The sequence below is a fragment of the Oncorhynchus nerka genome, linkage group LG7 (genome assembly GCF_034236695.1).
Source record: "Oncorhynchus nerka isolate Pitt River linkage group LG7, Oner_Uvic_2.0, whole genome shotgun sequence".
NCBI lineage: Eukaryota > Metazoa > Chordata > Actinopteri > Salmoniformes > Salmonidae > Oncorhynchus > Oncorhynchus nerka.
This window is the reverse complement of record NC_088402.1, coordinates 97747825-97760799: the sequence shown is the minus strand read 5'-3', so window position 1 is coordinate 97760799 and position 12975 is coordinate 97747825. Positions and strand designations below refer to the sequence as shown.

The following is a 12975-nucleotide window of genomic DNA, read 5'->3' as shown; positions in this document are numbered from 1 at the left end:
CTCTTTTGATTCCATTCTCCTCTCCTCCAGGTGTTGCGTGGTCTTCTGGACTCAGCAGAGTTCTTGGAGGATGTGTCTGACCGGGCTGACCTGGTGCTGAGTGGCCAGGAGGTGGCGCTGCTCAGAGAACTGACAGACACACTGGAACCCTTTACTGAGGCCTGGGACATGGTGCACACACACAGACAGGTGAGAGACCGACAGACAGACACACGCACAGACAGGTGAGAGACAGACAGACAGCCAGGTGAGAGACAGACAGACAGCCAGGTGAGAGACAGACAGACAGCCAGGTGAGAGACAGACAGACAGCCAGGTGAGAGACAGACAGACAGGTGAGAGACACAGACAGGCAGATGGGTGAGAGACAGACAGACAGGTGAGAGACAGACAGACAGGTGAGAGACACAGACAGGCAGACGGGTGAGAGACAGACAGACAGGTGAGAGACACAGACAGGCAGACAGGTGAGAGACAGACAGATGGGTGAGAGACAGACAGACAGGTGAGAGACACAGACAGGCAGATGGGTGAGAGACAGACAGGTGAGAGACAGACAGACAGATTAATGGTTGTGTTCTTGTCTCCTGACAGGGTGACAGACACGTCTCCATCAGTCTGGCTCTGCCCTGTGTCCTGGGGCTCCGTAAGCACCTGTCAGAGTGCGTCTCCCCCCAGCTACCCTGCCTGCTGCTGGGCTTGTCTCAAGCCGTAGAGCGCCGCCTGGCTCCCATCCTGGAGGACCCTCTGTACGTCACCGCCACCACCCTGGACCCACAGTTCAAACTCACCTGGAGCTCAGACCCTGACTGGCACAGACAGGTCCTCCTGGACGAGGTCACCAAACACACACAAACACAGGGCCCCAGCATGGAGCTCACAACCCAGACCCAGTCCCCTGTCGCAGCTTTGTCCCCAGCCTCGTCCCCTCTTCCCTCCTCCACTTCGCTCAGCAGGCCCTGCAAGCTGTTCTCCTTCATCAAGCAAAGGCCCACGGCACAGGCAAAGAGCGTGGAGCAGGAGCTGGCAGGGTACCTGCGTGAGGAGCCCACTGAGGAGGAGCCTCTCCACTACTGGAGACGAAAGACTATAGACTTCCCTCAGCTCAGCCAGGTGGCCAAGCGGGCATTTACTGTGCCGGCTGGGACCTCCACCGTGGAGACCATCTTTACCTCGGCCAGACACTGGCTCCAACCCGGCAGAGGCAGGGCTCTCCCCAAAAACCTTGAGACACTCATCTATCTCAAAACCAACTATAGGTTACTGTGGACTTAATGGATCAGCCCTACACCCGAGGCACTAACAGAGCTACAGAGGCACTAACAGAGCTACAGAGGCACTAACACAGCTACAGAGACACAAACACAGCTACAGAGGCACTAACACAGCTACAGAGGCACTAACACAGCTACAGAGGCACTAACACAGCTACAGAGGCACTAACACAGCTACAGAGGCACTAACACAGCTACAGAGGCACTAACACAGCTACAGAGGCACTAACACAGCTACAGAGGCACTAACACAGCTACAGAGGCACTAACAGAGCTACAGAGGCACTAACACAGCTACAGAGGCACTAACACAGCTACAGAGGCACTAACAGAGCTACAGAGGCACTAACACAGCTACAGAGGCACTAACACAGCTACAGAGACACTAACAGAGCTACAGAGGCACTAACACAGCTACAGAGGCACTAACACAGCTACAGAGGCACTAACAGAGCTACAGAGGCACTAACACAGCTACAGAGGCACTGAGGCACTAACACAGCTACAGAGGCACTAACACAGCTACAGAGGCACTAACACAGCTACAGAGGCACTAACACAGCTACAGAGGCACAAACACAGCTACAGAGGCACTAACACAGCTACAGAGGCACTAACACAGCTACAGAGGCACTAACACAGCTACAGAGGCACTAACACAGCTACAGAGACACAAACACAGCTACAGGCTGGTAATGTTGTCCATGTAACCCGATGGAGACTCAAAAACTTGAAGACCAATTACAGACTACTGTGGACTTCGACACAGACCGCTATGGACCCAAACACTATAGTCCATGTAGCCTACAGGTTTCAGACCTAAACACTATAATCCATGAAGCCTACAGGTTTCAGACCTAAACACTATAGTTCATGAAGCCTACAGGTTTCAGACCTAAACACTATAGTTCATGAAGCCTACAGGTTTCAGACCTACAGTGCCTTGCAAAAGTATTCATCCCCCTTGGTGATTTGCCTACTTTGTTGCATTACAAACAGATTTTTATTTGGATTTCATGTAATAGACATACACAAAATAGTACAAATTGGTGAAGTGAAATGAAGAAAATTACTTGTTTAAAAGAATTAAATAAAATTACAAACTGAAAAGTGGTGCGTGCATATGTTTTCACCCCCTTTGCTATGAAGACCCTAAATAAGAACTGGTGCAACCAATTACCTTCAGAAGTCACATAATTAGTTAGATTGTACACAGGTGGACTTTATTTAAGTCACATGATCTCAGTATATATACACCTGTTCTGAAAGGCCCCAGAGTCTGCAACACCACCAAGCAAGCGGTACCATGAAGACCAAGGAGCTCTCCAAACAGGTCAGGGACACCATGAAGACCAAGGAGCTCTCCAAACAGGTCAGGGACACCATGAAGACCAAGGAGCTCTCCAAACAGGTCAGGGACACCATGAAGACCAAGGGGCTCTCCAAACAGGTCAGGGACACCATGAAGACCAAGGAGCTCTCCAAACAGGTCAGGGACACCATGAAGACCAAGGAGCTCTCCAAGCAAGCGACACCATGAAGACCAAGGGGCTCTCCAAACAGGTCAGGGACACCATGAAGACCAAGGGGCTCTCCAAACAGGTCAGGGACACCATGAAGACCAAGGAGCTCTCCAAACAGGTCAGGGACACCATGAAGACCAAGGAGCTCTCCAAACAGGTCAGGGACACCATGAAGACCAAGGAGCTCTCCAAACAGGTCAGGGACACCATGAAGACCAAGGAGCTCTCCAAACAGGTCAGGGACACCATGAAGATCAAGGAGCTCTCCCAACAGGTCAGGGACACCATGAAGACCAAGGAGCTCTCCAAACAGGTCAGGGACACCATGAAGACCAAGGGCTCTCCAAACAGGTCAGGGACACCATGAAGACCAAGGGCTCTCCAAACAGGTCAGGGACACCATGAAGACCAAGGAGCTCTCCAAACAGGTCAGGGACACCATGAAGACCAAGGTCAGCTGAAGACCAAGGAGCTCCAAACAGGTCAGGGACACCATGAAGACCAAGGAGCTCTCCAAACAGGTCAGGGACACCATGAAGATCAAGGAGCTCTCCCAACAGGTCAGGGACACCATGAAGACCAAGGAGCTCTCCAAACAGGTCAGGGACACCATGAAGACCAAGGAGCTCTCCAAACAGGTCAGGGACACCATGAAGACCAAGGAGCTCTCCAAACAGGTCAGGGACAAAGTTGTGGAGAAGTACAGATCAGCGTTGGGTTATAAAAAAATATCTGAAACTTTGAACATCCTACAGAACACCAATAAATCCATTATTAGAAAATGGAAAGAATATGGCACCAAAACTCACAGACCAGGCAAGGAGGGCATTCATCAGAGAGGCAACAAAGAGACCAAAGATAACCCTGAAGGAGCTGCAAAGCTCCACAGCGGAGATTGGAGTATCTGTCCATAGGACCACTTTAAGCTGTACACTCCACAGAGCTAGACTTTACGGAAGAGTGGCCAGAAGAAAGCCATTGCTTAAAGAAAAAAAATAAGCAAACACGTTTGGTGTTTGCCAAAAGGCATGTGGGAGACTCCCCAAACATATGGAAGAAGGTACTCTGGTCAGATGAGACTAAAATTTAGCTTTTTGGCCATCAAGGAAAACGCTATGACTGGCACAAAGCCAACACCTCTCATCACCCCGAGAACACCATCCCCACAGTGACGCATGGTGGTGGCAGCATCATGCTGTGGGGATGTTTTTCATCGGCAGGGACTTTGAAACTGGTCAGAATTGAAGGAATGATGGATGGCGCTAAATACAGGGAAGTTCTTGAGGGAAACCTGTTTAAGTCTTCCAGATATTTGAGACTGGGACGGAGGTTCACCTTCCAGCAGAACAATGATCCTAAGTACACTGCTAAAGCAACACTCGAGTGGTTTAAGGGGAAACATTTAAATATCTTGGAATAGCCTAGTCAAAGCCCAGACCTCAATCCAATTGAGAATATGTGGTACGACTTAAAGATTGCTGTACACCAGCAGAACCCCTCCAACTTGAAGGAGCTGGAGCAGTTTTGCCTTGACGAAAAATAAAAAAAATTACAGTGGCTAGATGTGCCAAGCTTATAGAGACATATTCCAAGAGACTTGCAGCTGTAATTGCTGTTAAAGGTGGCTCTACAAAGTATTGACTTGGGGGGTGAATAGTTATGCACGCTCAAGTTTTCTGTTTTCTTGTCTTATTTCTTGTTTGATAAATATGTTGCATCTTCAAAGTGAGTGGCAGGTGTGTAAATCAAATGATACAAACAAAAATTTTCATTCCAGGTTGTATGGCAACAAAATAGGAAAAATGCCAAAGGGGGTGGATACTTTCGCAAGCCACTGTAAACACTATAGTCCATGAAGCCTACAGGTTTCAGACCTAAACACTATAGTTCATGAAGCCTACAGGTTTCAGACCTAAACACTATAGTTCATGAAGCCTACAGGTTTCAGACCTAAACACTATAGTCCATGAAGCCTACAGGTTTCAGACCTAAACACTATAGTCCATGTAGCCTACAGGTTTCAGACCTAAACACTATAGTCCATGTAGCCTACAGGTTTCAGACCTAAACACTATAGTCCATTTAGCCTACAGGTTTCAGACCTAAACACTATAGTCCATTTAGCCTACAGGTTTCAGACCTAAACACTATAGTCCATGAAGCCTACAGGTTTCAGACCTAAACACTATAGTCCATTTAGCCTACAGGTTTCAGACCTAAACACTATAGTCCATGAAGCCTACAGGTTTCAAACCTAAACACTATAGTCCATGAAGCCTACAGGTTTCAGACCTGAACACTATAGTCCATTTAGCCTACAGGTTTCAGACCTAAACACTATAGTTCATGAAGCCTACAGGTTTCAGACCTAAACACTATAGTTCATGAAGCCTACAGGTTTCAGACCTAAACACTATAGTCCATGAAGCCTACAGGTTTCAGACCTAAACACTATAGTCCATGTAGCCTACAGGTTTCAAACCTAAACACTATAGTCCATGAAGCCTACAGGTTTCAGACCTAAACACTATAGTCCATGAAGCCTACAGGTTTCAGACCTAAACACTATAGTCCATGAAGCCTACAGGTTTCAGACCTAAACACTATAGTCCATGAAGCCTACAGGTTTCAGACCTAAACACTATAGTCCATGAAGCCTACAGGTTTCAGACCTAAACACTATAGTCCATGAAGCCTACAGGTTTCAGACCTAAACACTATAGTCCATTTAGCCTACAGGTTTCAGACCTGAACACTATAGTACATTTAGCCTACAGGTTTCAGACTGCTTTGTACCTAAACACTGTACCCAGCTGACAACGAACATTCCCACAACTTTAGAAAACGATTCTCATTAGGTCATTAAATAATGTTTTTCATACGAATGTTCCTGTGATGTGCAAGGAATGTTTTCAAAAGACAATTCATTTGAATGTCCAATAGAACGTGGTTACCATGTTCTCAGAACTTAATATTTCCCCAATTCATTTGAATGTCCAATAGAACATGGTTACCATGTTCTCAGAACTTAATATTTCCCCAATTCATTTGAATGTCCAATAGAACGTGGTTACCATGTTCTCAGAACTTAATATTTCCCCAATTCATTTGAATGTCCAATAGAACGTGGTTACCATGTTCTCAGAACTTAATATTTATTACACATCAAGGCCCTGCTTCTGTTGCTGAGCCAATCAAGGCCCTGCTTGGTGAACCACTGATCCACTCATAGCTATTTGTCTGTTGTCAAGGAGACTCACACACACACAGTGCTTTTAACATACTGTTTTCAACAAACATATTTGACACATTTTGACAAACGTGATTACATAGTGCATGTTCATTTTATACATTATTATTCTCACCTGGGATTTGAACTCACAACCTCTTGGTTTTATTGTACTCTGATCTTCCTGCTTCGCCTCCATGTTGGGTCTCAGTTAATCTGACTATTCTCCCATCATTTATTTGATATACTTATTTCAGCAATGTAATGGCTTTCTGTATAATTGTGGGTCATTTTAACCTGTATTAAACTCCTGAAACACGAGTATGATTATTAAAATATTTTCTCGAGTGTATTTTCAACAGAGCTGAGATTCCACCTATCAGGTTGTTTCAGATCAAATGCCTACGGAGGAGGGGTTAAGGTTTCTTCAGGACAGGGCTATACTGGCCCAATAAGTACATGTCCTAGAGATGCCCCTTACTGGGGTAGTGGTTAGGACTTTCATCATTGGTGCTGGTGGCCTGGGTTTGAGACCCTCCAATAGCAGTTATATATTGTTACAACACACCTCTCTGATCTAATGAGTTTCTCATTGAAAAGCGAGTCTGTATGTACTCCTTGAGCACCAACTATGACTGCTTTTCCTTTACCTCCTGTTCAGTATTCATTCTATAAAAATGAGCATCATGGTTTTCTGGAAATCTACTATATCATTCAAGTTCTAAAATGGATGCAGCAACTGCAGATGTCTCCTTTAACAAAGTATTTCTGTGACTGGTCCCAAGTTATTCTGTTGCGGTGTGTATTTATCCACATTAAAACTTGGAGACGGAACTCCGTTGTTTTGGTTTAACTGACATCATCGTTGCTTAAATGGTCAATTTGAGAAAGTAAAGACATGCGGCTGCAAATATAGAATATGAAAATGACATTAACGTATATTGCTAAGAATGTGACAGTAGCCCCTCCTCACCAGATCTGAAACAACTTGATAGGTGGAAGCAATAGGGTGAATGCACTGAAGTAAATCTCAGCTGTGTTAAAACTACACTCAATAAATGCTTTTATTGATCAAAGTGATTCAGGAGTATTATTAAAACAGGTTAAAAAATATGCCTCACCAACATTGGACAACTATACAACAAAGCCCTTCAGTTAATCAAATCAAGGATGAGAGCTATATGGTTAAGAGGATTCTGAGATAATTGTCTTTTAAAGTTTCTAACCCTCATTGGTGGCAGCCAGTTTTATATTGTATTCTTTTGAATTTAGCAACATGAATTCGAGTACTATATGCACTGAACTAAAATATAAACGCAACATGTAAAGTATTGGTCCCATGTTACATGAGATTAAATTAAAGATCCCAGAAATCTTCCATTCGCACAAAAAGCTTCTTTCTCTCAAATTTAGTTTACATCCCTGTTAGTGAGCATTTCTGCTTGGTCAACATAATTCATCCACCTGACAGGTCTGGCATATCAAGGAGCTGATTAAACGGTATTATCATTACACAGGTGCACCTTGTGCTGGGGACAAAAAAGCCACTGGAAAATGTGCAGTTTTGTCATACAACACAATGCCACACGTCTGAAGTTTTGAAGAAGCATGCAATTGGCATGTTGACTGGAGGAATCTCCACTAATGCTGCTGCCAGATAATTTCATGTTAACTTCTATACTATAAACCGGCACCAACATAATTTTAAGGAATTTGGCAGTACGTCCAACTGGCCTCAACTGCAGACCATGTGTATGGTGTCGTGTGGGTGAGCAGTTTGCTGATGTCAACGTTGTGAACAGAGTTCCCCATGGTGGCAATGGGGTTATGGAATGGGCAGGTACAAGCTATGGACAAAGAACGCAATTGCATTTTATCGATGGATACACTGTGACGGGATCCTCTGGCACCATTGTCATGCCATTCATCAGCCTCTAATCATCCCATGTTTCAGATAATGCATGGCCTCATTGTCATGCCATTCATCAGCCTCTAATCATCCCATGTTTCAGATAATGCATGGCCTCATTGTCATGCCATTCATCAGCCTCTAATCATCCCATGTTTCAGATAATGCATGGCCTCATTGTCATGCCATTCATCAGCCTCTAATCATCCCATGTTTCAGATAATGCATGGCCTCATTGTCATGCCATTCATCAGCCTCTAATCATCCCATGTTTCAGATAATGCATGGCCTCATTGTCATGCCATTCATCAGCCTCTAATCATCCCATGTTTCAGATAATGCATGGCCTCATTGTCATGCCATTCATCAGCCTCTAATCATCCCATGTTTCAGATAATGCATGGCCTCATTGTCATGCCATTCATCAGCCTCTATCATCCCATGTTTCAGATAATGCATGGCCTCATTGTCATGCAATTCATCAGCCTCTAATCATCCCATGTTTCAGATAATGCATGGCCTCATTGTCATGCCATTCATCAGCCTCTATCATCCCATGTTTCAGATAATGCATGGCCTCATTGTCATGCCATTCATCAGCCTCTAATCATCCCATGTTTCAGATAATGCATGGCCTCATTGTCATGCCATTCATCAGCCTCTATCATCCCATGTTTCAGATAATGCATGGCCTCATTGTCATGCCATTCATCAGCCTCTATCATCCCATGTTTCAGATAATGCATGGCCTCATTGTCATGCCATTCATCAGCCTCTATCATCCCATGTTTCAGATAATGCATGGCCTCATTGTCACAAAGATCTGTACACAATTGCTGGAAGCTGAAAATGTCCATAGCCTGCATACTCACATTGAGCATATTTGGGATGCTCTGGATCGGTGCGTATGACAGCGTGTTTCAGTTCCCGCCAATATTCAGCAATTTCGCACAGCCATTGAAGAGGAGTGGGACAACATTCCACAATCAACAGCCTGATCAACTCTGCGAAGGAGATGTGCCGTGCTGCATGAGGGAAATGGTGGTCATACCAGATACTGACTCTGTGACTAGAGGTCGACCAATTATGATTTTTCAACACTGATACCGATTATTGGTGGCAAAATGTATATTCTTTCAGTGAAATACGGAACCGTTACATATTTTATCTAACGGGTGGCATCCCTAAGTCTAAATATTGCTGTTACATTGCATAATCTTCGATGTTATGTCATAATTATGTACGATTCTGGCAAATTAATTACGGTCTTTGTTAGGACGAAATTGTCTTCACACAGTTCGCAACGAGCCAGGCGGCCCAAACTGCTGCATATACCCTGACTCTGCTTGCACAGTTCGCAACGAGCCAGGTGGCCCAACCTGCTGTATATACCCTGACTCTGCTTGCACAGTTCGCTACGAGCCAGGTGGCCCAAACTGCTGCATATACCCTGACTCTGCTTGCACAGTTCCCAACGAGCCAGGCGGCCCAAACTGCTGCATATACCCTGACTCTGCTTGCACTGTTCGCTACGAGCCAGGCGGCCCAACCTGCTGTATATACCCTGACTCTGCTTGCACAGTTCGCAAGAGAAGTGATACAATTTCCCCAGTTAAAATAAATTAATGTTAGCAGGCAATATTAACTAAATATGCAGGTTTAAAAAATATATACTTGTGTATTGACTTTAATGAAAGGCATTGATGTTTATGGTTCGGTACACATTGGTGCTTTTTTGCGAATGCGCTTGTTTAATCATCACCCTGTGATTCGATGATAAATTAACAGGCACCGTATCGATTATATGCAACGCAGGACAAACTAGATAAACTAGTAATATCATCAACCATGTGTAGTTAACTAGTGATTATGTTAAGATTGATTGTTTTTTACAAGATAAAGTTTAATGCTAGCTAGCAACTTATCTTGGCTTCTTGCTGCACTCGCGTAACAGGTAGTCAGCCTGCCACGCAGTCTCCTCGTGGAGTGCAATGTAATCGGCCATGATCGGTGTCCAGAAATGCTGATTACCGATTGTTATGAAAACTTGAAATCGGCCCTAATTAATCGGCCATTCAGATGAATCAGTCGACCTCTATCTGTGACCAACAGATGCATATCTGCATTTGTATTTGTATTTATTATGGATCCCCATTAGTTCCTGTCGAGGCAGCAGCTACTCTTCCTGGGGATTATTATGGATCCCCATTAGTTCCTGTCAAGGCAGCAGCTACTCTTCCTGGGGTTTATTATGGATCCCCATTAGTTCCTGCCAAGGCAGCAGCTACTCTTCCTGGGGTTTATTATGGATCCCCATTAGTTCCTGTCGAGGCAGCAGCTACTCTTCCTGGGGTTTATTATGGATCCCCATTAGTTCCTGTCGAGGCAGCAGCTACTCTTCCTGGGGTTTATTATGGATCCCCATTAGTTCCTGCCAAGGCAGCAGCTACTCTTCCTGGGGTTTATTATGGATCCCCATTAGTTCCTGTCAAGGCAGCAGCTACTCTTCCTGGGGTTTATTATGGATCCCCATTAGTTCCTGCCAAGACAGCAGCTCCTCTTCCTGGGGTTTATTATGGATCCCCATTAGTTCCTGCCAAGGCAGCAGCTACTCTTCCTGGGGTTTATTATTGATCCCCATTAGTTCCTGGGGTTTATTATGAATCCCCATTAGTTCCTGCCAAGGCAGCAGCTACTCAGCCTGGGGTTTATTATGGATCCCCATTAGTTCCTGGGGTTTATTATGAATCCCCATTAGTTCCTGCCAAGGCAGCAGCTACTCAGCCTGGGGTTTATTATGGATCCCCATTAGTTCCTGCCAAGGCAGCAGCTACTCAGCCTGGGGTTTATTATGGATCCCCATTAGTTCCTGCCAAGGCAGCAGCTACTCAGCCTGGGGTTTATTATGGATCCCCATTAGTTCCTGCCAAGGCAGCAGCTACTCAGCCTGGGGTTTATTATGGATCCCCATTAGTTCCTGCCAAGGCAGCAGCTACTCAGCCTGGGGTCCAAACACATTAAGGCACTTACATTACATATAAAACTAAAGATAAAACTGTACATCATATAACATTATTACACCACTATATATTGTCCTGTCTTTGGTATCATTAAACTGAAGATGAATCTTTATCAAATAACTAATTATTATTACGCGATTAAACTCATTAATCATGTAACTGTAATTAACTAGGAAGTCGGGGCACCAAGGAAAATATTCATAACCATGAGGCGCAAAGAGCTTTCAGAAGAGTTCAGGGATAAAGTTGTAGATCGGCACAGATTAGGGGAAGGTTATAAGAAAATATTCAGATTACAAAGTTATAATTTTCCTAATATAACTTTACAGATATTTTAATATCTGATCAATTAGTCTTCTGATTAATGAATTATTATTTACCTCACGTTAGTCTCATTCCAAACGTCGTAAAGTCTTGGTTATCTGCACGAACCCAGTCTTCACTATGAGTCATCCAACACACAGTTGATAATTATAATAATTGAAATGCTAATCCTTTGCATATGAACGTTCACTCATTCGGGAACAATTGGAATCAATATATATATTTACGCTCAGTGTGTCATCGGGATCTCTGTTGAAAAGTTAGTTTCTGTTGGAGAGTCTGTCTGCCTTCTCTCTCTCTCTCTCTCTGCCGTGGTTAGAATGGATAGTTCAGAGTGACATTCATTCATGTCATAATAGAATAGATGTTTCGACGGTTGTCGGTCTTCGCATTCAATGATACCGAATTCCTAGCTGCTGACTAGTGATTCATATCAGACTTGTTCTTATTCTGTCGGTATCGATAGTCTAAGAGTTTAACCACGTGGGATGGTTAAAAGATTCAGCAGCAGTCTGGTCTCAAACCTTGGCCCTCTCGTTATCGAGGTAAGCTGGCCTGCAACCTTTGTCCTCTCGTAATTGAGAGAAACATAGTCTGGTGATAGAAAACCCAGGTGGGGGTTTTATTCGGGACATCGAAAAGGGCTGTCTCACGACGCCGGTCCTGTCTGTGCCCTTGGGGGCGTGCTAAGGACTTAGTGAAACTTTTGGAGTTTCCTTCATTAAACAGTCCAAAATCACATTACACAATTTCACAAACAGTATCATCCTCACTCATTCATTTTATACAACAATTAGATGTAAACCTCATTACTGAGGATATTGTATAAACAGCGTTATGGTAATGTGGCTGTATTGTCTCCCATGAGTTTCACAAAATGGTACCAAACAGACCAGTTCGTAGCTGGATTCTTCACTGATCTTTTATTTCTTCTCCAGTTCATAAATGTTGTTCGGTTCTCCAGTTCTGTGAGGTGGAAGAAATTCCTTTGTTCTCTCTATGAAACTCACTCTTTCTCTATACTGTGGCCATGAGGAGATAATCTCCTCCAGGAATTTACGACCTCTCTCTGACCACAGCAGCCTGGGTGTATGAGACAGGGGGGTAGGTGGATGGTGCATAGAAAAGGGCTGGTGCAGAGGGAGGGGTGCTCGCTGTACCCAAAGAGGGGAACGCCATGACAATTTCTACAATACAAAATGTATAATAACAACAATATTACAATGTGTGGAGACTGTGGAGACTGTATGTGTCTGTGGAGACTGTATGTGTCTGTGGAGACTGTATGTGTCTGTGGAGACTGTGGAGACTGTATGTGTCTGTGGAGACTGTATGTGTCTGTGGAGACTGTGGAGACTGTATGTGTCTGTGGAGACTGTGGAGACTGTGAGACTGTATGTGTCTGTGGAGACTGTGGAGACTGTGGAGACTGTGTGTGTCTGTGGAGACTGTGGAGACTGTGGAGACTGTATGTGTCTGTGGAGACTGTGGAGACTGTGGAGACTGTATGTGTCTGTGGAGACTGTGGAGACTGTGGAGACTGTGGAGACTGTATGTGTCTGTGGAGACTGTGGAGACTGTGGAGACTGTGGAGACTGTATGTGTCTGTGGAGACTGTGGAGACTGTATGTGTCTGTGGAGACTGTGGAGACTGTATGTGTGTCTGTGGAGACTGTGTGTGTCTGTGGAGACTGTG

The 12975-nt window shown here is 44.6% G+C and overlaps 1 protein-coding gene across 1 annotated transcript in view; it reads left to right on the top strand.

Annotated features, from left to right (window-relative positions):
* Positions 1–2702, top strand: part of si:dkey-109j17.5 (zinc finger BED domain-containing protein 4) — a 62238-nt gene extending 59536 nt beyond the window's left edge. The window contains exons 5-6 of the mRNA XM_065021032.1: positions 31–189; positions 595–2702. Coding sequence (XP_064877104.1) covers positions 31–189; positions 595–1275 — 840 coding nt within the window. The 3' untranslated portion in view covers positions 1276–2702. The remainder of the gene's footprint in view (positions 1–30; positions 190–594) is intronic.
* Positions 2703–12975: the final 10273 nt, after the last annotated feature.